General features: G+C 45.5%; 1 protein-coding gene across 3 annotated transcripts in view; it reads right to left on the bottom strand.

Annotated features, from left to right (window-relative positions):
- Positions 1-6,253: 6,253 nt before the first annotated feature.
- Positions 6,254-27,402, bottom strand: part of SREBF1 (sterol regulatory element binding transcription factor 1) — a 61,802-nt gene continuing 40,653 nt past the window's right edge. For 2 of the 3 annotated variants that reach the window (XM_082260697.1, XM_082260698.1), the window contains exons 10-19: positions 25,185-25,446; positions 24,334-24,500; positions 22,416-22,584; positions 22,126-22,234; positions 20,930-21,039; positions 20,364-20,496; positions 19,383-19,545; positions 15,749-15,940; positions 15,242-15,353; positions 6,254-6,554 (exon numbers count right to left, since the gene is read on the bottom strand). In XM_082260697.1, the coding sequence (XP_082116823.1) occupies positions 6,331-6,554; positions 15,242-15,353; positions 15,749-15,940; positions 19,383-19,545; positions 20,364-20,496; positions 20,930-21,039; positions 22,126-22,234; positions 22,416-22,584; positions 24,334-24,500; positions 25,185-25,446 (1,641 nt within the window). In that variant the 3' untranslated portion in view covers positions 6,254-6,330. Of the gene's footprint in view, positions 6,555-12,984; positions 13,077-15,241; positions 15,354-15,748; positions 15,941-19,382; positions 19,546-20,363; positions 20,497-20,929; positions 21,040-22,125; positions 22,235-22,415; positions 22,585-24,333; positions 24,501-25,184; positions 25,447-27,402 lie in introns of those variants that run through there. The other variant, XM_082260699.1, reaches the window with a different exon arrangement.

The following is a 27,402-nucleotide window of genomic DNA, read 5'->3' as shown; positions in this document are numbered from 1 at the left end:
GAGGAGGACGCTTCTTCTCCTGCTATAATTCAGGAAGAAGCATTGGTGGACGCACTAGTTGTGGCAGTGCAGGAAACCTTAAAACTTGAGGCTTTACCGGCAGAGGCAACTGAAACAGAGATTCCTTTTGGTACTAATAAGCCCATCAAAACGGTGAAGGTTTTTCCTGTACCCAAATGTTTCGGTAATCAGATTAAAGGAGAATGGGAGCATTCTAAACGTACCTTTACTATTTCCAAGCGTATTGCTAGACGCTATCCGTTTGAGGAATCCATCATTAAGAAATGGACGGTACCACCAGTGGTGGATCCACCTATTTCCAGGCTGAATAAAGCCACGGTTATCCCAGTGGAGGACACTTCATCCTTTAAGGATCCGGTGGATCGAAAGATGGAAGCAGAGTCCCGCACCATCTTCTCTCTGATAGGGTCAGCATTTAGACCAGTAATTGTTATTGGTCTAGTTTCCCAGACACTTACGGAATGGGCGAAAATGGTACGCCAAGACCTTAGGGGAAAAGATATTCCCCAGGAGACATCTGATTTGATGGAACAGATTATACAATCAAGGGCTACAGTTTATCTGTGACGCAGCCTTGGACACTACTCCCTTATTAGGGCATGCATCTATGTCAGCGGTGATCCTCAGACGTGTGCTGTGGTTAAAATGCTGGTCAGCTGACCTAGGTTCCAAAAAGACCTTGACAAATCTCCCTTTTCAGGGGAATCGTCTATTTGGGGCCAACCTAGATGAAATCATCAAGGATGCCACTGGGGGCAAGAGCACTTTTTTGCCACAGGCTGCTAAAGCTAAGGGACCTCGCAACAAGCGAGGACCTTTCTTTACCGCCCATAAAGGGCGCCCGGCTGGTACTAGCGGGAAAGGCAAGACTCCTCCAGGAGGGTTCAAGAAGGGCTGGTCGGACAAGCAGAGGACCAACCCAGCCAAATCCGAAGCAAAGGAGTACACAGCCTGAAGGTGCGCCCCCACCCGGTTTCAGGGTGGGGGGACGTTTTCACCGGTATTCAGGACATTAGATCGAGCTTCAACCACTACTACCGGTGCGATTCTTCCCTTCCAACATTTAAGTACTACAGGAAGCGGTAGTTACCGTTCCCTGAATAGATCTTTTCCTTTACCTTTTCCTAAGATTAGTCCCTATACCTCACAGGAATCGGATCTGGTTGACCAGATAGGCCAAGTAGCCTCTAGTCGGGTGACTTCGGTCCCTGAGGTTCAACCAGAAAAGATCACCCTTCCTGATAACAATCAGGTATCTGATAAATGTGTGGGAACAGAAAACGACCAGACTTTCTCGGATGGTCGGGGCCAGATACCTCTAGGGACGCCTGGTTCAGATTCTATCAGCGCCAGTGGTCCTAGAAATTCTAGGCTGGCCTCCTCAAGCCGGCCTGGCCGACTTGGACATGCTAGTCGCAGACGTTCCGTGGGAACTTCGTCTCAGGGAGTGTCTGTGGTCTCAAGGACCAATTTACCATCATGCTTTACAGTCGCTGGGTTTAATGGCCTGGCCATTGAGACCCAAGTACTGAAGGACAGAGGTTTGTCTACTTCAGTCATTCCTACCCTTATTAAAGCAAGGAAAGCGACTTCCAGCAAGGTCTATTATCACACATGGAAGACTTATATTGCGTGGTGCGAATCTTTAGGATTTCCTCCACGTACCTATTCGGTGACTCGAATATTGGCCTTTTTGCAACAAGGGGTTGAGCAGAAGCTAGCCTTGAGCACCATCAAGGGTCAAGTTTCAGCATTAGCAATCTTCTTTCAGAAACCTTTAGCTACCAAGTCCTTGGTGCGGAATTTCATCCAGGGGGTGCGGCACCTGGCTCCTCCAGTCCGCGCGCCCTTACCGCCCTGGGATCTTAATTTGGTTTTGTCGGTTCTACAGAAACCTCCCTTTGAAAACATCAGGGAGATTCCCTTGCTTACTTTATCCCAGAAGGTGGCCTTCTTGGTGGCTATTACTTCTGCTCGCAGGGTGTCAGAACTGGCTGCATTATCATGCCAGTCCCCATACCTAGTGATTCATAGGGATAAGGTAGTACTTCATCCTAAGCCATCTTTTCTTCCTAAGGTGGTTTCAGATTTTCATCTGAATGAAGATATTGTACTACCTTCCTTGTGTCCTCAGCCCAAGCATCATCGGGAACATGCGTTGCATTCCTTGGATGTGGTTCGGGCAATCAGGGTATACCTGAAAGCTACGGAATCATTCCGTAAGACGGATTCACTTTTTGTGATCACGGATGGCCCCAGAAAGGGTTTGCCTGCATCTGCCGCGACCATTGCCAAATGGATTAGACAGACGGTGGTACAGGCTTATTCTATTAAGGGTCAGAGTCCTCCGTTCCCTGTTAGGGCGCACTCCACTCGAGCGCTCAGTACTTCCTGGGCCTTTCGCCATCAGGCGTCAGTGGTCCAGGTATGTAAGGCGGCCACCTGGTCGTCGGTACATACCTTTACAAAATTCTATAAAATTGATGTGACGGCATCGGCGGATGCCTCATTTGGCCGCAAGGTTTTGCAGGCCGCAATTTGAGGAGACCGGTGGTCTACCTCGAGGGTTTTTTTTTTCTGTTTGAAAAAAAAAAAAAAAATTTTTTCTCTTTTTTGAGTCTCATCATTAAGGATGAGCATTGTAAACTTCTAGTTGGCACCGGTTGGGCCTTCTAGATTGGGATTTGATTTCCATTTTCCCACCCCTCATTTGTGATACTGCTCTGGGACGTCCCGAAGGTGGTGTATCACCGAGGACTACGTCTGTCAATGAGCGCTAGAGAAAAATGGATTTTTGTAAAATCTTACCGTAAAATCCTTTTCTCATAGCTCATTGACAGACGTAGTCCCCGCCCCTCTGTTTTTGAGTTGGGTTGGGTTAAAATCTCTAAAGACTGCTTTTTCACATAACTGATTTGCTGAGGCAGAGAGAGAGAGAGGATATACCCTCTGGGACTGCCCCTAGGGTGTGGCCAGAGCTTTTTAATTTCCTGTCTAGTCCTGCTCCTGTGGAGGCAACATAACCCGAAGGTGGTGTATCACCGAGGACTACGTCTGTCAATGAGCTAAGAGAAAAGGATTTTACGGTAAGATTTTACAAAAATCCATTTTTCTAATGCATCTACTACAAGATTTCAGAATATGTGTTCATGACTGTTATCTTCTGTTCAATGGAGCTCAGACTGGAAATCTGAGGTTGTTCACACTTCCCCAATGCTGGCCATATGCCTGAAGGCATGACCTCTGCATAAAGAAAGGCTCAGCCAATCTGAACTCTGAACGTCTTCTTCAGCACGAATCATGTGACCACATTCCTCCGACACATGGCCAGCAGTGAAGGGAACCTGGAGCAGCCTTTTCTCCAGAAGAGGAATGATTTCCAGCCTTTATGTATCAATCAGAACGCGATTGTCAATGTTTGAAATAAGTAATAGAGTCAGTTTGGAAAGCAATAATCTACTTTATTTTTTCTTTGTATAAGAAAATTATAAATATCTTCATAAATCCTCTGTACAAAAAACACTCGGAGACTATAAGAAAATAAGATCTGCAACAAAGCAATACAATCAGGAGCCTTTCCCTCCTTGAACCCACTGGAACTTTGTATAAGAGATTGTTACTGGCTGAACCTGGAAACTAGAGACAACAAAAACTAACAGGATCTTTATTGCCGGACCAGTTTTTGTTAATTTCAGTTTAGAAAATTGGGGGTCAGATGACCACAATCGTGAAACTTTGAATTTTGTACCAGAATTTCAGGGAGGAAATTGAGAAATCGTTGACAACACTGTAAGAATCAAGAAATTCATGTGGATTGCAGGCTAAGTTGGCATAAATCTAACATTTCCACGGTGGTTGGATAATTCCAGGGTTCGGCTTCTCTTCAATGGACAGCAGCAGTGAGAAGGCCACCCATGGCATCTGCATGGCCATGGCTGCAGCAGGCCTAATGAGGTTCACACAAAGTACAGCAAGGATAACTAGAAAATGTCACCTATGAATGAGTCAGTCCATATCTTAGTATTGTAAAGGTTTGGCCTTTAAAAAGACCCAGTCTCCCTGCCCAATCAAGGCAAAGCTACAGGGGATCCTTAAAGCCTACCCTCAAAATCAGCTATCCTCACCTAGCCACTTCTTTCTCCACTACATTATATCCTGGATCAAAGCTTTCATTCTCCACTACATACGGTAATATCCTGCAGCAATGATATCCCCTCCATTATGTAGATGTGCAGTAGGGGGGGGGGGAGTACAAATGGGTGAGAGGGTAGACACCTTCCAATGTCTATGATTACATTTACCTTTCCCACTCCAATGTCCACTGCCACCCCCTGTATTGGCAAATACCAGGTATTGTTGAACATTTGGCTGCTCATGGCAGGGAGGTAGGTGGTTTCCTCATGGTTGCCCAGACCCAGAAGTTCTTTTTTCCTAAACCAAAACAGCAGAGATTGGCTGCAGAGCTAACTACAGGAACAGGATGGCGCTTAGTGGGAGTTAAAATGCAGGTTTGCATTAAATCCCAACTATGGCTTCCTCTAGCACAGGGGTCTCCAAACTACAGCCCTTCGGCTGTTGAGGAACTAAAATTCCATTCATGTGTGTGAATGTCAGAGTTTTACAATGCCTCATGGGACGTGCAGTTCCGCAACAGCTGGAGGGCCGTAGTTTGGAGACCCCTGCTCTAGCACGTGGATGTCTCACCTAAATTCTGATTTACTAAACCAAAGATATAGAAGGACACAATGCTGAATCTGTATGTGCACCCCATGCCTGCATCCATTTTGCAAGTTAAGCCTGGCTGTATGGAATTTCAGTAGCTTTGTGACAAGTTCTATTTTCCTACACAACAAAGCAATGTGTAAGGGCAGAGATATCACTGGCCTAAATACTGATCGCAGGAGCCGCCAATAGCCAAGACCTTTCTTTTACTGCGGACCACCAATAATAGTTCCAGGTCTGCAAGAGTGTTCAAGGACCAGATTTAGCTCTACTGACGTCAGAAACTATGGTGCAGCCCTGGACCTACCAAAGACGTCGAGAGGTTTTGTAAGCGTAAAAAGTTCAGGGAAAGCACCCTACTGTGAGTCCAAAATATTATAAATAATGGTGTTAGTTCACAACAAGATAATATAAAACATCCAATGTGTTTCAGGGGTACACTGTTACCCCGTCTTCAGAGCTCAGATATTATATACGCTTGGGAGGACTGCTGCTATTTTGCTCCTGAAAAATTTCCATGTTTCATTCTCCAAGTAAATAATAGAGGTGAGTGAGCCATTTTCAGCCCTCCCAACAATTTTCAATGTTTGAACCCTGAAGAAGTGATCAGTATATCAGTGAAATGCATTGGCTGTGTTATCTTGTTGGGAATGAACACTGTTAGCACTTTGGTGCTCTCCTTGGACTTTATACTTGTGGATTCCAAACCTCGAGTCTCCCAATTCCGGGATACCCTGTGTTTGCTGAGCCTCACTGGAGCCATTGCCCTGTATTTCTTCAACCATAATCCATTGAGGAGTTGAATCTATAGACTCAGTCACAGATGTTGTAGGGATTTTTTTATACGTCACAGGTTTTTTCGGTCACTTCTCTGAAATTTTAACTCTTACCGGCTTTGATGCCGAAAACTCCATCCATTCATATTTATTAGGTGATTCTTCATTAAAATCCATAATTCAACTGTATTGCACATGTTGACCTGAATTTGGGTTGGATCCTCTGGTCTGCAGCACTAGGCCTCCTCTTTCAGGTAAGTCTGATAGAAAAGTGTCAGGTTCTTCCAGTTTCCAGGCCCTACCCAGACTGTGAGGCTTCCCTTCACATATACAATCGTTTCTGAACCTTCCTCCCCTTTACATAGCAATGGGCAGGCAAATCGTGTAAAAATACTTTATATGCATAATGGTAGATTGAAGCTGTACTTGTGATTATACTGTATTCATTATGGTGCAGCTGTGGCCTAGACATGTTTGCACTGGCCAATTTGTATAGACGTGCCGGACTGTCCGTTCCAAGCAATCAGCATCTTATTACTTGACTGAGGGCTGGTCCCCACTCAGGAAGGTAAATGGCTTTAGGCTCCCACTTCATGACACAGGTTCCCGTGAATAAAAAATGGCCACTTCCGCTTTGTCTAGGGCACAGGTACACTTTGAAATGCTGTTTGAAATATCACAGCCATTAAAATGTGGCTGCCTATTCATTTTTGATTTCTGTGTAGTCTGTAGAAGCGAATACTGAGAAGTTATCCAGTGATCACTTGACGCGTTTTGCAAGAGATCCGTTTGGCGGGGTGGTGAAGTTTTCCTAGCTTGAGGTCACAGCCGTGCTGCTACCCAGAGTCAGGATGAACTGCTGACAGTCCTGCAGGGTGCGTTTGTCACCGAGCTTCTCTAGAGTCCGGGCAGCTTCGGCCAGCATGCCCACCCTCTGCCCTGGGGCAGACAGGAATGACGGAGGCAGGTAGCGGCACGCCAGGAGGAGGGCTTCGGCGTGCTCCCGCGTGGTCGGCGCAGCTTCTCGGGTACCTGCTGGGAACACAGAGGCTAACAGATCAGAGTCAGAACATTTAACCACATCTAATAAAGCATCTAGAACAGTGTTCTCCAAACTGTGGCCCTTTGTTTACCTTTATCTGGCCCTTGGGCCATTTTTCCTCCCACTGACACCAACAATAGGGCATAAATTCCTGTTACTGAAACCAACGATGGGGCACTATTCCTCCCGATGACACCAACGATGGGGCACTATTCCTCCCGCTGACAGCAAAGATGGGGCACTATTCCTCCCACTGACACCAAAGATGGGGCACCATTTCTCTCACTGACACCAAGGATGGGGCACCTTTCTTTTCACTGACACCAACGATAGGGCACCATTCCTTTGACACCAACAATGGGGCACCATTCCTCCTCCTAATGCAAAGAATGCACTGTTTATTGCCACTGATGCCAGGACAATGTCTAGTCCCAATGACCACAGTCCAGCCCCCCTAGAAGTCTAAAGGACAGTAAACTGGCCCTTTGTTCCTCTTGTTTAGGGGTCTCCAAACCTTCTAAACAATCTTATTACTCAAAGAAACCTGGATTGCCCCTGTAAAGCCCTGGTGCCCAATCTGCAGCCCTTTGGTATAGGATGTGCAGACCTGAGTAATCTATAGTGGGAACATTGATTAGGGTAATATCAATGATCTCTTCTAGCCTTATGTAACAGGTTACCAGTTTCATATTTTTTTCTTGCAGCGTATCCCCAACCAACAATGTATCACGTCCACACCCTCTGACCCCCATTTCCTCTATTAGGTCTGCAGTTTCTGACAGGCCTTTCAAGCGTTACATATATTAAACATTATGTGTGGCCCTTTGGTGATGTCAGGGACCACATTTGAGGTCCTATTTAGCTCATAGATTGACAACGGCTGCCTTAAAGAATGGGAGAACAAAAAAAGAATGTGGCTTCCTTTACTGTCACCAATAGCTATGTAACCCTGTGGCCAAACAGCTTGGTTATAAACTGAATGGATGGTGTAGTTAGGCCCTTGCACTACATAGTTGTTGGTAAAGCCAACCACAGCCTATACAATCAGATTGTACAATCCATAGCTTCCAACAGTCCCACATTTTGAACCAGATCCCTCTGTCCATTTTTGGTGTGACGCATAAACCCAGGGCTGATGTTAAAAAATCATGGGACCCCATACAGCCTGACAGAACAGTGAACCAAGCCTAACAGGTGGCTCCAGCCACTAGAAACAAACCACTCATTTATGCAACCAGAATACCTGTGAGGGTGAGCCCTCAATAATGTTTTTTTTTTTTTTTTTTTACAGACCTATGTGGGCTGACTCACTTTTGAGACAAAGAAAGAGATTGAGCACACAGATTCCTCGATCCTTTCTCTGCAGCATCCGCTGCAGAATGAATAAACAGAAAGTGCTCTGTATAGAGACTCCCTGTTCATTCACAAATTTAAGCATTTTAAATACAGGGAGGGCAACAGGGAGATTAGTTCCAGTAATTGTGCTCATTCCTGCTTCTCTGGGCCTCCAGTAACTGTGCCCATTCCTGCTGCTCTGGGCCCCCAGTAACTGTGCCCATTCCTGCTGCTCTGGACCCCCAGTAACTGTGCCCATTCCTGCTGCTCTGTGCCCCTAGTAACCGTGCCCATTCCTGCTGCTCTGAGCCCCCAGTAACCGTGCCCATTCCTGCTGCTCTGTGCCCCCAGTAACTGTGCCCATTCCTGCTGCTCTGTGCCCCTAGTAACCATGCCCATTCCTGCTGCTCTGAGCCCCCAGTAACCGTGCACATTCCTGCTGCGCTGTGCCCCCAGTAACTGTGCCCATTCCTGCTGCTCTGTGCCCCCAGTAACTGTGCCCATTTATGCTGCTCTGTGCTCCCAGTAACTGTGCCCATTTATGCTGCTCTGTGCCCCCAGTAACTGTGCCCATTTATGCTGCTCTGTGCTCCCAGTAACTGTACCCATTCCTGCTGCTCTGGGCCCTCTTTAGGTTTGTCCTCAGATTGTACAGTCACAACCAGTTGGAACATGAATGGGCACCGCAATGGGATGCATTAGGATAGCTACAACATGAAAGGGTATCACTTATCATGGTGTAAGAAGTGCTGTGTTTGATAACTACTGGCCCTAGTAGAAGTTCAATAAGCAAAACCATACTCTGAAAGGATTTCATTCATTCTCTGTGGAAAAAGGATTGATACATAGGAAAAAAAAAAAAATATTCAATGAATATAAAGCCAATGGTGTAGGTTTAGGTAGTATGAAGTGAACTTGATTAGTAACCTAAAAACAGGGTTCCAAAATTTAACACTGCGCTCGTATGGATTGATGTCCAGCCTCTCCTATGTTACCAAATAACTAGAACTGTATTTCAGACATTCCCATCAGATTCAATACCCCACACCCGCAAGGACTATAAAAAGGTCCTTTCACACTGGCACGGTTTTGCGGTGCTAAAACATACCTTTCTAGTGTGAAAGCAAGGCATGAATATTGTTCCCTGTAACTGTTCACATTTCTGCGTTGTGTTTTGACAAGTGCAGCATGCAGGACTTTTAAAAGTGCACCTTCCATTGATTTCTATTGGAAAAAGCAACAAAAAAAAGCGCCCTTTTGCATTTTTGGTCACATGCCCAAGTTTTACAGGCGCATGCTGGGAGACAGAAGTCCAGAATGGCAACCAAAAATGCAATACACATGTTTTCAAAAACACATACCACCTTTTTAAGCGCAGCGGTATGAAAGGGACCAAAACACGTTGTTACAGGCTGCTGCTTACCGGCACTCCTAGCAGCCATAGCAACTGCCCCTTGTAATGCTGATTATTCCCGAGCTCCACACCAGCACAGACAGGATTACAGCCTCACCCAGGACTTTCCACCTTCTTCTCACTGCCTTTTTTTAAGGCAGAACTTGATACAGGAACAAATTGATAAAAAAAAAGCATAGCTAACACAGATTCATTAAAAAAAAAAAAAAACTACACACACTAACTCCATTGCTGACGCATTTCTATTGTGCCTCTGATGAAGCGCACACTGAAGCCGGTATTCATAATGGTTTTTATGAAACTGGAGTTACATTATGTGGGTTTTATTTTTGTTTTAACTCCATGACTGGATCAAGTTCTAGCTGAGACGGCTTTTCTGAGGGGGATGAGAAGGAGGCAGAAAGCCCCAGCTGAGGCTGTAATTCTTAAAAACATGAGTTTGCACTCATACTTTAGAAAGTGGGCATACTCACATTTTTTTGGACACATATTAGGGATGGAGATACACCACTGGGGGGCACCAGATCATATTTAATGTGAGGCTGTAATCCTGTCCGTCTGTCCTGGTGTGGTTCTCAAACATAATCAAATTGCTGCACCAGGAGGTTTCCATTTCCACTGGTGATTACCTGCAGAACCAGGAGGGTGGCAGGGATGCTCTAGCATTTATAAGCCTCTTGTGCACAGCGGTCTGAACACTCAGTTGTCAGGCATACAGCTTTTTTTTCTACTGATCCAAAATGCAACCAAATTGTACGTAATCATGTGCTGCGTACAGAACATGTGTTAAAAAAAAATAAAGTAGAAATCAGAGTTGCCCGGTCAATATTTTTTGCATGCCACACTATTAAAACGAGCTAGAAAAATATCTGTGCTTGTGTCTGTGTGCATACTTGCAAAGATGCGGAAGTGATAACCGCACATTTGCACTTTGTCTGCCAGGAATGTCTGAGGTGAGTTCTGAATCTGACAGTCTGTATGTAATTGGAGGCTATTGGACCGCTACTACAAATACCAGAACAACCAGATATCATCTACTAACTAACATGATACATTTTGGTTGATTGCCATGGGCTACTGCACACTATGCAAAATCATTACAGCTTTTGGTGTTCAGGTTACTAAGCTATAATAATAAAAAAAAAAATAATAATAATTATATATTTATTTAATAATAGACATGTCCTCTTAGTTTACAATTGACAAGTAACCCAGGAATGGATATTTCTCTAGTTTATTGCCCTCACTTTTTTTTTGCACATGTCACTGACAGCCAAAAAGGCATACATTATGAAGAGTACGATATGCGGCTCTGCGATTTGTATTGTGAACTACAGAAAAGAACACCAGAACACGGATAGCCTTCTAAAATCAGTCATCTGACTGTTCTCTCAGGGTAAGCGATCAGTGACAGATTTACAGAGCATGTACAGCAAACTACACTCATATGTGGTGGTATATGGGTGGGGTGGGATGGACTCTGCTGCCATTTCCGCTGCTTTGTAAAGGGAAATGGTGTGAAGAATTGGAAACCAGTGCAGATGTTGCAAGTTCAATTTAACGACACAATGCAGATAAGATCCATACTTAAAATGGCACCATTCTACAAACTGACCTGTCCATTCAAGCTTTTTGTGCTGCCATAGAAACCAGCTGCTCACAAACCAGTACATTCCACTGCTAGGATCCCAGAACTGGTGTCCTTTGGCACAAGGTTAGTCTTCAGCAGAGGATCCGGACACACGAGTGGTAGGTATGCAAACAAGGGGTTACATGAGGGAGGTTTAGGCTGAAGACTACTGTTGTGTTGGATCATCAAGAGTTACAGGAAATAGTGTTATGGTTTTCAAGAAGGTTAGTGTTAGAGGAAGATTTAGTATGGGGGTTACAGAGAAGGTTAGTGTTAACGTTAACACTAACCCTCCCCGGAACCCTCATACTAACCCTCCCGGAACCCTCATACTAACCCTCCCCGGAACCCTCATACTAACCCTCCCCGGAACCCTCATACTAACCCTCCCCGGAACCCTCATACTAACCCTCCCCGGAACCCTCATACTAACCTTCCCTGGAACCCTCATACTAACCTTCCAACTAACCTTGCCTGGAACCCCCATACTAACCCTCCCTGGAACCCTCATACTAACCCTCCCTGGAACCCTCATACTAACCCTCCCTGGAACCCTCATACTAACCTTCCCACTAACCCTCCCTGGAATCCTCATACTAACCTTCCCTGGAATCCTCATACTAACCTTCCCACTAACCCTCCCTGGAATCCTCATACTAACCCTCCCTGGAACCCTCATACTAACCTTCCCTGGAACCCTCATACTAACCTTCCCACTAACCCTCCCTGGAATCCTCATAAACCCTCATACAAATCCTTCCTGTACCCTTCACACTAACCTTAGGGTTACAGTTAGGGTTAGTGTTGGGGTTAAGCTTTAATGTTAAGGTTAGAGGAAGGGATAGTGGGTTCATAGGGAGGATTAGTGTTAGGGTTAAAGGAAGAGTTAGCCTTAGGATTACAAGGAGGATTAGTGCAAGGGATCCTTACAGTATGGCCTTGCTCTCTGAGGGAACTACACCCAAAACTGCCAGCACTGATCTAACACTGAAAATTAATTTATCAAGCTTTTATTTTCCATGTTATCAATGTAAGTGATAAAGTCCAAAAGTGGCAAATTGACCAATATACATAACAGATATTTTGATACTTAGATACTTCTACAAGTAACTTGTAATAGACAAGGCTCAGTGACCAAGTAGCTTCACCACTGATCGGGATTTTTCACATAATCTGCAGTCACCTTTTCCCAGCAAGCTGCTATGGATTATTGGAGGCAGCCAAGTTGTGCTCTATACCATTACAGGACCTCCATGCCAAGCCTTCAGTTCACCAGCGGTCATACTGACCCATGTATGTAATGTTACCCTTAGCAAGCATTCAATTTCTCTTTGCATTCTCAAACCCATCCTATAGTGATAACAGTTGCAATTAGCAACCCAGGCAGTTCTCCTTTCAGGCAAATTCCGTCCTTCAGCTAGGAACTTGTAAAGAAAAAAAAAAAAAAAACAGACAGACGGCTGCAGTCAGTTCTTAAATTAAAAATTTTTAATAGAAAGAGCAGACGCTGACATATTTACAAACTCTTGCATATGTTCTACCTTGGACTATTTGTGAACCAGAGCAGCATGTGACATATAGCAAAAGCATCACCTAACGTGAGTCCAAAGCATTCCCAACATCGGGGCTCTGCAAGTAAAAGTCAATGCAATTCTACACACATCTCTATGAATATCTGCAATTATTCCACAGCATGACTGTTGTGTCCTCTTTGTAGCACGCCCCTGTGGTCTGATAGAAAAGACTTTTATTGTAGTCCAGAGGGAGGACTTTGCATATGTATTCATAGAACACCAAAAAGGACTCCCCCCAACGTTCCCAAGAACTGGTCTCATTACTGTGCTGACTTGAGTCATTGATAACACAGTTCCATCTTTTCTGCTAGGTAAAAGTATAGATGAGGAGCATTTTTCCTGAGATGGCCCCCTGTATAGGTGTGGGACTCTGTTGCTGCTCCCATAGACTGAGAGGTTTGTCCGCACAGAGAGGGGGCAAGGTGGGGTAGAGGACAGCAGACGAAGGGTCAAGCACAATGGGGGGGGGGGGGAGAGAGGAGGTCTCTTTAAAACATCAGTGGTGATTATTGACAGGGCAGGGTCGGAAGTGTCACACTGCAACTGACCAGCCGCGCAATATCTGCGAATAAAAGAGAGGCAGCTTCAGTAAGGACTGCTCCAACATCCAATCATTTGCCTACCATGCCAAAATCTACTGCTGAGGCTAGTTTATAGAACGCTGACCTATAGCCAAAATTTATTGGGATCTATGCATACACTTTATTAGTCGTCAGTAAAAACAAAGAAGGAGAGGTGGGGGGGGGGGGCTACCTCCCTGTAACATAACATGGTACACTGCCAACCTCCTACGCCATCTTCCCTCATCCTGCTGTCTGCGGAGCACAAACAGGTTTGCACTTTTCAGGTTGCGCTGAAATACCAGATCTCAACAGAAGGTGGCACTGCAGCTGAGCTCACCCACTGCTGAATGCTTGAAAAACCAAGAGGCGCATCACCACATTACTACATCAATAGATTTCCTAAAAAAAGTTCAACTGAAGTCTCACACCCAACCCTTTATAGATCTGTAGCCCCACACATTAGGATTCCTGATTTTTTACTGAATGAAAATTCTGCTTCTAAACCTCACACTGCAGTGCTCTGTAGTAGCATAGCTGAGCAATAGCCACACCCTAAGAGTCTCACATGGACTTGAGTTGCAGAGGAGAAAAGGGGGAGTGGTTCTGTTACCCACTGGACTACACATTCCCATTTAGTCTCCCAACACAAATACTGTAACGGCAAAAAGGCGGTAAGACTATGAAAACAGAGGTTGTAAACGCAATGTCTGACTGCAGATCTACTTCTGTGATTTTAAATCGGGCTTTTAAGCTAGCCACACTAGTTGCAATCAAATTTGTACAGTCCCCTTTAGGCTAACCAATAACTAGAGAGTGTTAAATCCCATCTCTTAGCCAATTAAAAAAATTACCCTTGCAGTGGGGCCGTGCCCCCGCTGAATGGGTTAATTTCTCATTATCTAGGCGAATAAAAAAGACATTTACTCAATCCTCTGCTTCCCCCTGCAGCTACACCGATCCCCACAGCTTCTGCACCCCCTTGATCTAGCAAGTCCAGGGTCCTGACGTTATCAAGACCAGAGCAGGGTCTGCAGCCCTGTATTGGACAAGAGTACACTGAGGGACAGTCCACTGCTGGGTCCTAGTTGGGGGGGGGGGGTTATGGGGAGCTCCATCTGCCAGGGGAACAGAGGATCATGTTAAGTAAAACAGTTTCTCCTTTCCTACACTAAACAAGCCATAAACCCCCTTGCTGTCCCCCACTGCTAGTGATATTTTTTTCTGCCTGGAGTTTGGCTTTAAAGGGCTACCGAAACAGTCCATTCCATTTATATCTAATCAGGCAAGTCCTTACTTCATCCAAAGAGAATATCATACACTCAGATTGTGGTGTGTCAAACTTGATGAGATTAGGTCCATTTCTTTACGACAAAAACGTCATCCAGCTTAGTCTGTATTGTGAGGGGGGGGCATAAATATGCTGATAACAAGATGTCATTGTTGTGTATATACACTATATGCACCCATGTCCCATGTTTCTGACTCCAAACATGCGAATAGATCTTCTTCTTTAAACATGAAGAATGATCTGTTAAAGTGGAACTAAACCCTCCTATGTTTATCAAGGAAGCTGCCATCTTGTCCTTTGTTTGATCTTCAACTGCCATGGTTCTGCACGTGATCAGGTATGACACCAGCCATCTGATGGTTTGACAGTTGGTTGAGAGCACAAGTAAATGTGACAGTTACATTTCCCAGCAGAAATGTAACTTTTCCAAACTGTTAAAAAAAAAAAAGGTTTAGTTCTCCTTTAGTGCCGGTTCACACTACGTCGCTCCGACTTAGGGGGCGACCTGTGAAGTCGCGTGCAGCGCGACTTGCACGGACTTCATAAAATGAATGTCTATGCAAGTCGCCTCCAGGTCGCCCCAAAGTAGTACAGAAACCTTTTTCTAAGTTGGAGCGACTTGTGTCGCTCCTATTAGAACGGCTCCTGTACCGCACAATGGGAGCGTGACGGACTGCGACTTGTCAGGTGAATGGACACTTAGGCTGTTAACATGGATGGTTTCAGTATTCTGCACAGGAATTGTGGGCTCCCTGAGGACCAATCAGGAGGGGTTTTGCTGGCAGCTCAGTTATAGGGCATGGAGATGGATCTCCACAAGTAGAATGGCACATAGATGCAGAACACAAGCGATAGGCTGATCTATAGGCTACCCACCTTCTTTACTAGACAGAGGTACCCTTCTGCGCAGGCTCCGGTCCAGCAACTGATGCGTTCGAGTCGGGCTGGCCCCTGCCATGAGTCGAGCTGTGGCTTCATGTAGAAAGACCTGTGATGGAACATGTCATATGAAAAAGTGGTATTTAGGGCTGTAATCAAGACCCTTTTAAAGAAAATCTGGCACCTTGCCCATTTAGAGTGACAGAACCACCAGCTTGACTGCCCTCCACACCCACATCATCCCCATGCCCTCTGCTGCCGGCTGGAGCCCAGAGTCTAATCCCAGGAGGGCCCAATGATTGGTTGCTAACACACAAGAAGCCAAATAGCAGGAAGGGGTGAAAGTCACAGACTTGTGCATATGTGTATTTTCAAGGGCTCTGGCAGGCAAATGTGGAGGGAGTCTGTCACAGGGCAAAGTGACAGGCTCTCTTGACAAATCCTCTGTAAGCATTTTATTACAATGGTAGTAGGCAGATGAAGCCATGTTGGTGGCACATTTACCCTGCGCATGGCGGGTCGGAAGGATTGTGCTAGTCTTCGCAGGCTGCTCAGATCCAGCTGAAAGCCCCTGAGCTCCTGGGGGCACGCTGGGTGGATGAGACTCGGCTGTTGCCCCGTCGAGTTCTGCTGTTGCTGCTGCCAGATGTTCGTCCTGGTCACCAGGAGAAGGTCACACATTAGGAGCTGCACCGCCTGCGGGAGACAGAGAGACCATTATTCAGAAGTGGCAGGTGGGGAGCTAGCCAAACGCTAATAACAAGGCTGGCTGTATTAATTACACCGCTGTAATGGCTGCGCACAGCTAAAACGTATCATGTATGCCCTGAATCCTAATCAATATTTCTATTATCTCTCCCCAGTGAGCCACTATGTCAATATATCATTATCACATCTGTTGCCTGGTGACAGCTCTAGCGGCCATTTTGTACAGTGAGCCATATTCTGAGGAACTGCTGATTGTAACACCGGTGTCTGGTGATTAAAAAGCGGCATTATGATTTATGGATATTGTTATGCAGGTGGAACCATTTCCTTCAACGAATCAGCATTTTTGTTTTATTGAAACTTAATTGGCTTTAATCAGTAAATAAAAATGTAAGCGAGCCCCTTTATGGTTCAGTGCGTTATAAAGTGAGGGCCAACAATTGCTGTGACCCTTCCTAACAGCTACCTAAAATACAGAGGAGATGACCAGAATGGCCACTAGGTGGAAGCAGTGAGCTTGGATAGCAGGAATTACATTATACTACAGTATATTGTGCTGTGATGTAGACCATGGAACTTTTCGGTTTTATTTTTTTTATTGAACATCTATTCCAAACTTTGCTTGCTTCACAGAGAATACCAAACAAGCAACACTATGCCTCAAGAGGCTGAAAAACCATTGTCCCTTCTATGGTCATATAGGATACGGCCAAACACTAGAATCTATTTTTTATTGTGAAACTCAATACATACTCCAGAATTGATCAAAAACTACATACAGCAAACTTGCCCCACCATGCCATCTCCCAAAGACCTGGGGATTAAAGCTGGGGAAACCTATCCCAAAACTGATTTTCAAGGCCTGTGTATGTGTCCCATGGCTGCTCTCCCAAAGACCTAGGCTTAAACATTTACCGAAACGCTACCTTTCCCCATAAACCTGGATTTCATGGCCTATGCATATTTGTGCCACCGCTTCCCTCTACCCAAAGACCCAAAATTCAGGGCCTGCGCACACTTGTCCCACCACTGTCCACCCTGAAAGACAAGGGCTTCAAGGCCTGAGCACATATGTCCTGCTGCTGCCCTATGTTGGAATGCTCAGGCGTCAGGGCCTATGCACACTTGCCCCACTGCTGCTTTTCCTCAAAGACTTAAGCGTTTTGTCCATTCCTTACTTCTCCCAAAGATCCAGGCTTCAGGGCCTATGCACACTTGTCACACCATTGCCCACCCCTAAAACCGGAGCTTCAAGGACTGTGCACACTTGTCCTGCTTCTGCCCTCTGCTGAAGCTTCAGGGCCTATGCACATTTGTCCAACTGCTGCTTTACCCAAAGACTTAGGCTTCAGAGCCTGTGCACACTTGTACCACTGCTTCCCTCTCCCAAAGCCCCAGTCCTCAGGGCCTGTGCACAATTGTCCCACTGCTTCCCTCTCCCAAAGCCCCAGTCCTCAGGGCCTGTGCACACTTGTCCCACTGCTTCCCTCTCCCAAAGCCCCAGTCCTCAGGGCCTATGCACACTGTTCCCACTGCTTCCCTCTCCCAAAGCCCCAGTCATCAGGGCCTGTGCACACTTGTCCCACTGCTTCCCTCTCCCAAAGCCCCAGTCATCAGGGCCTGTGCACACTTGTCCCACTGCTTCCCTCTCCCAAAGCCCCAGTCATCAGGGCCTGTGCACACTTGTCCCACTGCTTCCCTCTCCCAAAGCCCCAGTCATCAGGGCCTGTGCACACTTGTCCCACTGCTTCCCTCTCCCAAAGCCCCAGTCATCAGGGCCTGTGCACACTTGTCCCACTGCTTCCCTCTCCCAAAGACCCATTCCTTAGGGCCTGTGCACACTGTTCCCACTGCTTTCCTCTCCCAAAAGCCCCAGTCCTCAGGGCCTGTGCACACTTGTCCCACTGCTTCCCACTCCCAAAGCCCCAGTCATCAGGGCCTGTGCACACTTGTCCCACTGCTTCCCTCTCCCAAAGACCCAGTCCTTAGGGCCTATGCACACTGTTCCCACTGCTTCCCACTCCCAAAGCCCCAGTCCTCAGGGCCTGTGCACACTGTTCCCACTGCTTTCCTCTCCCAAAAGCCCCAGTCCTCAGGGCCTGTGCACACTGTTCCCACTGCTTTCCTCTCCCAAAAGCCCCAGTCCTCAGGGCCTGTGCACACTTGTCCCACTGCTTCCCTCTCCCAAAGCCCCATTCCTTAGGGCCTGTGCACACTGTTCCCACTGCTTTCCTCTCCCAAAAGCCCCAGTCCTCAGGGCCTGTGCACACTTGTCCCACTGCTTCCCTCTCCCAAAGACCCAGTCCTCAGGGCCTATGCACACTGTTCCCACTGCTTCCCACTCCCAAAGCCCCAGTCCTCAGGGCCTGTGCACACTGTTCCCACTGCTTTCCTCTCCCAAAAGCCCCAGTCCTCAGGGCCTGTGCACACTGTTCCCACTGCTTTCCTCTCCCAAAAGCCCCAGTCCTCAGGGCCTGTGCACACTGTTCCCACTGCTTTCCTCTCCCAAGGACCCAGGCTTCAGAGCCTATGCACATTTGTCCAACTGCTGCTTTACCCAAAGACTTGGGCTTCAGGGCCTGTATACACACAGACACACACAACTCACTGCTGCCCACCCTAAAGACCTGAGCTTTAAGACCTGTGCACATGTTTAATTGCTGCTGCCCTCTCCCTGGGCTTTGGGGTCTAAACACACATCCCACCACCACCTTTCCCCCCCAAAGATTTAGGCTTCATGACCCATACACACTTGTCTCACTGCTTCTATCTCCCATGGGCCTGGGCTTCAGGGCCTGCACACACTTGGAGCTTGGGAAGGACCGCAATGATACTTTCTTTAGTTTGGAAAGAGTGTGGAAGGATTCAAACCTCTGCCAGGTTTTTATTGTAGTCTGTCTCTGCAGAGAAGATTCTGTTGAAGATTGGCTGCAGAGAAGATTCTATCTATGAAGGACAGATAATCATGGGAAATCCAACAGCTTACAGCTGTCACCTGAAAACCAGGCAAGGCGAAATTTTCCAACAGGGTCACTTGTTCTAGTAACAACAGTTTAACGATTTCATAACTTTAGAGAGATTTCCTCAAATTTTCTGTCGTTTCTACCTAGAAAGTGAGGGGAGGACTGGGGGGGTTAGGGGGAAGTCTCCCTGATGGGATAATACAGTCAAGGTTTTGCATTCCTCTTGTTTCTGATTTTCAGTTCTTGAGAAGTAAATGTTCTTAAAGGGTAAGTGTCAGATGTCGCAGGTTAGGTGCTGCCTCTGTATTGCACTGCAGGCACATTGCACACAGGGAATAGAAAATGCAATGCAACTACAATGCACCACAGCCACAGCAGTGTCTGTCCAGAAATGAGAAAAATGCCACCTAGTGGGAAGAAAAACAGAACACACATAATAACACAGTTCTTCCCACAGCTCTCCTCACCTTGTCTACATTGGCATTACTAGAAGGACTGGAGTTCAGGCTGTCTCGCAGGTATCCGCTGGCCTTGTCGCATTGACTCAGGCTGACCTGAGTGCTGTCCTGTTTCCCCAGGAGCATCCTTACTGCTTTGAAGGCATACAGGGCAGCTTTAGGTAGAGAGTTTCTAGGAAAAAAATAGGTCTATGAACAGACGTATCTTCACATCTATATAATCTTCATATGTATTCTCTATATTTTTTGGATGCTTGATGTACACTATTTGCATATATAGGAGACTTGTTCTCAGATGCCCAAATCGGCCCAGCTTTATCACTTTTTTAGGTGTTTTTTTAAAATGGAACCAATAAATATTTCTTTTATATAAAATACATGGTTAGATTCATCTCATGATGTGCCCCTAAAGTCCACCTTCTTGACAGTGGTTTCCACATCTGTTCAACCAATCTTTGATAGGATAATGGCATGCTCTTGATAGCTCCCTTTGGCTCTTAGTAAACTGACCACTAATGGTCTGAAGCCCACAAGGGGTTTCCTGCTGGCATCTTCACCCCAGCTCCTTCCAGGTGCCAGCCTTTGGGCATGTTCAATGGCTGGCTCAACATGGCAACTCCTGCACAGGAGTCATCCCAGCACACAAGAGCAAGTGCCAGCGATGTAAACTGTGCTGCTCAGCTCAATTTACATGTCATAGAAGACTGCGAGCTGCCAGGCAAGTGTCTCTTCTGCAAGAAATACCTACAATTTTGCTTCAAGTGTAAATTTTTGAACGCACTTGAGCCAACTCTGATGCCTCTTGGACTGCACAGTATGAACACATCCTGCACAACTGTTGTACCAGGGAAAAAAAAAAAAGGAAATGAAATAAAATACTGCAGTCACACAGAAGTTGGAAGGTGAAATGTATAGGATCAGTGCACAGTGCTGGGTACGGATCTATCCCAAGTGAAGCTGGGCCAATACCCACAATCCCCCCTCACTTACTCTGTGGCGTGAAGAGATTTCGGCATATATTCTACCACTGGATAGAGACGCTGCGCTGCTTCATCATCTCCCTGAAGCCAGTTGATAGCCACGATTATAATGGAGGCCCACCACTTGGCCACGGGGTCGGTTCCTGTATAGAAAAATTAGCAGTGTTCACATGACACAAAGCAGCAGGCAGTAAGGTCACCATCCCACATACCAAGAGAGCTGAACTACAGAAGGCCAATCATTGGATAGGCGACAAATACATCTGGGACTCTCAGAAGGGACATTCAGCTAACCCGGCTGGCCCATATCTGGTACAAAATGCACCCATCTTTCTGTTCCTCACATAGTTGCCTTTACATTTACAAATTGCTTGATCCCTATGATTAGACAGATTTCAGGTGGGTCTCCAATGATGCTCAGTAGTTGGCGGTTCTGTGTGTACCTAAGCAAATACGTGTGTGCAGTCACATGTAAATATGTTGTATGTACAGGTATAGGGGAGCCCGAAAATACAGAACAATCACAATTCGCTAGTAAATTTTGCTAATTTGTACCAGAAGAGGTTTGGCACTCACCTGTGAGAGCGGTCATACTGGAGCTGATAGAAAAGGTGTGGTTGGGCACAGCGGCATTGTCGGAGCACCCGTTCAGCAGCTGTAGATACTCCAGAGCATCAGCGAACTCCCTGTGGGGAAAAGACAGAGCTATGCAATCTCTACTTAAAGGACTCCACAGAGAGGAGAAAAACCCACACCACACAATTTAAGCCCAAGTGCAACTTACCCAAAGAAAGAAAAAAAAAAGTCCCTTGTGCTGATGCCTATTTTGAGTTACCTGAAATTCTCCTCCACTATGCTACAGCTTCTATGAATGAAACAGGATCTAAGAATGGAGGATGGACAGATGACTGCAAGGTCCACCATCTCCATTTTTAGATCCTGCTTCATGCATAGAAGTTGTAGTATTTATTCTATGAACGGCGGAGCTGGGTAGAAAGCAGCGGGCATAGTTGGACACTCTTGATGATAGCCTGTGTCAGTTTCAATTTACACTCACCACTCCAGAAGATTATGGCGGTAGTAGTGGGGGCAGGACATAGGAAGATTTTCACAATAGTAATCAGCACAAGGGACACATCCTACTGACTGCAAGTGATATGCCTTGTGCGGATTTTTAGGTTTTGGCTGCACCTAGGCTTAAAGGAGTTGTAAATTCAGAAGGTTTTTATCTGAATGCATTCTATGCATTAAGATACAAAAGCCTATGTGTAGCAGACCCCCCAACACCCCCTAATACTTACCTGAGCCAGATCTTCCACCAGCGACGTGCACGAGTCCCTCGGCCATCTGGGACTCACCCAATTGGCTGAGACACAGATATATATATATATATATATATATATATATATATATATATATATATACACACACACATACACATACATACATACATACATATACACACACACACACACAATATTAATATATTATATATACACATATACACACATACATACATACATATATATATATATATATATATATATATATATATATATATATATATATATATATATATATATATATATATATAGTCTCTTAATGTATATATTTTTTTATTATTAATAATGATAATTTCTAAATAACCCTACAGGGTTTTTTTTTAACTCCCCCTTACTCTTTAAAAAAAAAAAAAAGTTTTGGCTGGACATACACTGAAAGAAAGGAGGATGGAAAAGATAATTTACATTCACAAGATAAATAGGACTCACCCCTCGCCATCAGTCATGGGTTTTCCCTGTTCCGGCTGTGCCACACAAAACAAAGCCTTTTCCAGGAGATGTTCACGGAAAGCCTGAGTCACCTGAGCCAGAGGGTCCACTGCGCATAAACATAAAATCTGGTCAGTGATGGGAGTTCAACTTTAACCGCTTGCCTACCAGGGCAATTTTATTTTTTCACATACATGGCAAAATCAGCATTTTTTTTTGCTAGAAAATGACTTCTAACCCCCAGACATTATGTCCTCTGTCTAATTTGTACTGAATCTGTACTGAGGTACCTGTACTGCCAGCTGTACTGTAGATGGTATCCCGGGGGGAGCTCCGCACACTCCAGTCCCCGTCTACAAAGAAGCGATGGCCCAGAGGATGGCACAGCCACTGCATGGCGGGAGGAATGGTGACGCTCTGTGCCAGGCACACCTGGCGGGCGCTGCATAGGAAGAAGCGCTGTGGAGAGGAGAGAATTACAAGGTCAGAGCCAGGGGATGGGCTGCAGACAGACAACATGATATTAATGGTGGTCATCATTACACAGTTTTGGTAAAATCTAAAGGCTTTCCAATCAGATTGTATGGGCAGCTTTAGAAGGAAGGTCTATAGATCTGGACATGCACAAAGGTTGAAGTAAAAATCAGAGAGGATATAAAAACTGAGAGGAAGTAAGGGGGAACACACACACAATTCCTTAGAAGTAGCAGCAGTTTGAGCCATGAAACACCATCAACCTATGCCCATGCAATGTGACCCAGGCATACCAAGCTGATAGCCAACAATAAGATTTAGCCAATTCACACTATTTATATGGCTGATATTTTACACTCATCCTTCATACTGGAAAACCTCAAAGTCCCCGATTCACATTTCCACTCTTCAGGAGCCTTCAGTGATAACTGCTCACATGCTGCTATGCATTTCTTACTCTGCACGCGGGTATGTACGACCTATCTTCAGCTACTGGGCATATGAAAATGTCTGATATACAATATATTTTCCTATAAACTGCTCATCGCCCTCAACTGTATCTAACACATCGGTTTTTTAATGCAGTGTTCTCCATTAGAGATTTTCCCTCATTTCAAGTCCCGGTGACAATGTCACAGGAAGTATAAGGAAATCTCCTCAACCTTCGATACCTCTGGTAGAAGTTCTAACCAAAAAAAAGCTATTATAATACAATTAAAAATTAGTATTTTTCCTGGAAGTTTTAATAATTTTGTTTTATACTCCTTTCCTTATTTGCTCTAATAAGTAGGGGGACCTTGTTTCTCTCGTCCTATTCCGTGTTGTGTAAAATGGAGAATTAAATCTTTCCATTATAGCCTACATAGAGCGCTACAAATCAAAGCTATACAAATAAGCAATATAATTATGGTCAGGATAGCCAAGCTGACTGCAAGCGATGTATTAAGATAACTCTTTAAAGCTGTTAAAGTTTGGGATACATTTATCAATGTATAAGACCAAAAACTATTACCCAGAACCACCAATCAAGTTCTCTGCATTTTTTCTCCCAGATCTGTTGGTTGGCCATTCCTGACAGTAGTTCGAACTACTGCCCCGTACACACGTACCGATTGTCGGCCGTAAATATTCAGCCGACAACCGATCGGCCGATTGTAGGCTTGTTAGTATGATGCTTCCGACAGCGCATTTTCGGCCGAACAGAATCTGTCGTGCAAGCATTAAAATTTTTGTTGGCCAACACCAGAACGGCCGATTGTTCGCCAGTCAGTACAGATTTCGGCCGACAGACAGCAGATTTGCAAGACTGGGCATGCTCAGAAAAGAAAAAACACACGGAAAGTTAACCATCACATGACATCAATTCTGCAGTCGGCTGTTGGCCGACAAAATTCGTGTGCAGTGTTTTGCATTTTTCAACAGACACGACAGCCCTGGACAAAAGACGGCCGATCGTTCGGCCGACGATCGGTACGTGTGTACGAGGCTTACATGCACCTTTATCATATAGGATAAGTAATATTTCTCAGACAGGGTAAGTGTACAGCAAGTAGGAGAATAACATAGTGACAGGGCAGTAGACCTGCTTAGAAAAAGTGACAGCAGAAAAGGACCAAGTGATCCATCACAGTCTACCCCTCTTTTTTTCCCCCTAATATAGATTTTTTTTGTATTTTTTTTGGTTAACTTTTATGTCTAAGTATAGATCTAGGTTTGTCCCAAACATGTGCTCACCGCCAGAAAGTGGAAGCGTCGATGCAGGCTGGCTTTGACACGCAATGCAGCTCCCACGTAGATCTCCGCGAGCGTGGCTACCGAGATGGTGTTACCAGCACAGTCTGCCAGGTTGACGGCACTCAGCGCCATGTTGATGGCAGATAGATGACCTCCTGCATGTTTCCCTAGAGTAAGAGATGTGAAGGAAAAAAAGAAGGTGATTAATAATCTGGTCCTCTATATAAAAAAAAAACAATGGCTTCTTGTTTAATACTGCAGAGCTGTATAGGCATGCCATAAGATCCAAATCAATCATTTTGCTGAATTCCCCTTAGCAAGAATTGACTGATTGGTTGCCATGAGTTTCTCTGTACACTACTAGATGTTGTTAAAGCGGAACCAACACCTCCTATCCTTTACAGCCAATAAAGCTGCCATCTTGGCCTCCGATTCATCTGCAGCTGTCATGGTGCTGAACATGTGATCAGTTATGACACCAGCCATTTGATGGATTGACAGTTTGGTTGAGATCACAAGCAAATATGAGAGAGTCATCATTCCCGGCAGGTCAGGAATTTAACTTTTTTGAAATCGCTAAAAATAAATGGGTTTTGTTCCTCTTCAAGACCAACAACAGCCATGCATAGAACAATGAGGGAATAGAAACTCTATCAGGCTTTTACTACTTAGTCCTCATTGAGAAGGTTTTCCCACACTTGGTCTTAGTGACACGCGTCGCTGTGAAAAGAAGTATAGAGAAATCCCTTGGATGACAATAATAAAAACCTGACAGAGGTTTAAACTCTTCCCCCACTTTACACAAAGCTAAAATTGAAATCTCAGCAGTGTCATCTGATGCCACAATATACCTGTCATGTGCAGTTGGTGCAGGCGGTGGTACACCAGGGCAGCCTCTCTGCAGCTCTTCCTCACATCGTCCTTCAGCTGATGGTCTCTGCGGAATCCTCCGGCTCTCCCCGCTAACCAGCGTCCCACCCACAGCCGCTGAAGAACATAGCGTATGACGCTCCACATTAGGCTGCAGCAAAGGTCGAAGTTAGATGTAGGGAGAGGTCGCCCCAGAGCTTTCAGGGCTTTCCAGAGGTGAAGGGAGGCCTGGGCAAAGTCCCCCTGTGATAAGAAGACCATAATGTCACTTTACACTCCTGATTAATGGAGGGTCAAAATGGTTTTACGTAAAAGGTTTAAAAAGAAATACGGTGAAAAAAAAAAAAAAAAATTTAAAATAAAACCCATTGCTTAAAGGCCTAGGCCATGGTTTTCACCAGATTTCATCCTACACCCATGTAGGGTGTAATATAAAACATGGTCACAGTCTGCAGGTCCCAACCTCCCACACCATACATAATCCAAGAGTTCTTCTGTCCTATCTGTCCCCACAGAAAAGGATTCAGACATCACAATGCTTTTTCAACCCCTGTAACTGTACCTCAGTATATGCATATGGTTTGCAGGAGCCCGAGCATTGAACCCACAATCCCTTGCCTGCTTGTGAATTCACCTTTTTTGAAAAAAATATTATGGAGTTGGCCTTTAAACCCTTTTTCAGTCATTCGTTCCTGCCTCCACCTCTGAACACCGCTTTATTTTGTAGAAGACACATTTTAACACAACCCCCCCCCTTTCCATTGTATACCTCCATGTCCTGCATAACCGTCTCCCCTGTGGGAGTGGGGAGACAGTTGTGCATGGTTATCACACACCTGAAGTATTGGTTTTATCATGAGACAGAAGGGTTAATGGAGAGGGCAGGCAGGCTAAAAAGGTAACACGTGGCACTGGAGGAGCCCTGTCATACAACTGGAATTTAAAAAAAAAAAAAAAAATTTCATGCAAAGATATTAAAAAATGCGCATTTATTATTTTTTCCTGAAGGATCCTGGAAAACATTGCACCTGTGATTAGTGGATGGGGGAGCAATATCAGGCTTCTGCAGACAAGCCCTCAGCTTTCTGCCCATACATTCATGCAGGCTGTTTGAAAGCTGCAGAGCTTGTGAATGAACTAGGAGAGCGCTCATCAGCTCCTTCGCAGTTCAGTCAGAACTACAAGCCGTCAGCAGCAGTGGATGGTGGTACTTGTAGTTTATTCATCCACAGATAACTGATTGAATGATGGTTGTGTGGGCAGCAACCATAGCTGGTGTGGAATAAGGGAGAATTGGCAGCAGGAGCTGGAACATTTAACATTCCAAAAATGTGAACTTAGCCTTTAAGCTATGCCTTTAGTAGTGTAAGGAATAGCTAAAGTCTAGGGTTGCGTCGATACCGGCATCAGTGCTGATACTGAGTATTTGCATGTATCTGTGCTCCGGTAACTGAAACCGATACCTTTGCAGTGCGATTTGAGCCCATAAAAAATGAAGCGATCAGCCAGGAAACTGTCAGGAGGATTGCCGGCCAGATCACACAGAGCGGAGATCTCCTGCTGTGACACAGCTTTGAGATGAAATGCCGGCTGCTGTCAAACAAAGTCCTGGCTCCTGGACCGGGATTGGACCAGTGTACTATTATAGCAGCCAGTCCAGGAAGTGGAACTTTGTCTGACAGCGGTCGGTGTTTCATCCCCAGACTGTGTCACAGCGGGAGATCCCTGCTCTGTGTGCTTCGGACGGCTCTACTCCGGACAGTTTCCTGGCAGAATGCTTCTGGCAGAAGTGGTGTGGCCTTTTTTTTTTTTTTTTTTACAGGGCATTAGAGCGGCCCAGGGAGGCAATTGCCCCCTGGGTCGCTTTGATGCTCTATAAGAAAGGCCGCACCACTTCTGCCTAAAGCCCTCAGCCAGGAAACTGTCTGCCCAGTCCACCCCTGCGCCACACTCATCCTCAGCTATATTTCCACTCACCAAATGCAAGTGCAAATTTAAAGGGCCGTACTACACTTCATTGGGCTCCTTGACACCTTTCTCCTCCTCCTTTTCCATTTATTTCAGATGGCGGAGCAGGAAACCGCATGCCAAAGTCCAAAGTGAGGGGAAATTCCCTCAGACAGCAATCCCTGGACACCTGTACCTGTTGAAAGATTTTCCCTCTATTCCAATTTCTAATCCTACCACCCTCTATGTAAG

Source organism: Pelophylax lessonae (genome assembly GCF_965119305.1).
Source record: "Pelophylax lessonae genome assembly, chromosome: 6".
Taxonomy (NCBI): Eukaryota; Metazoa; Chordata; class Amphibia; order Anura; family Ranidae; genus Pelophylax; species Pelophylax lessonae.
This window is presented reverse-complemented; position numbering and strand designations above follow the sequence as displayed.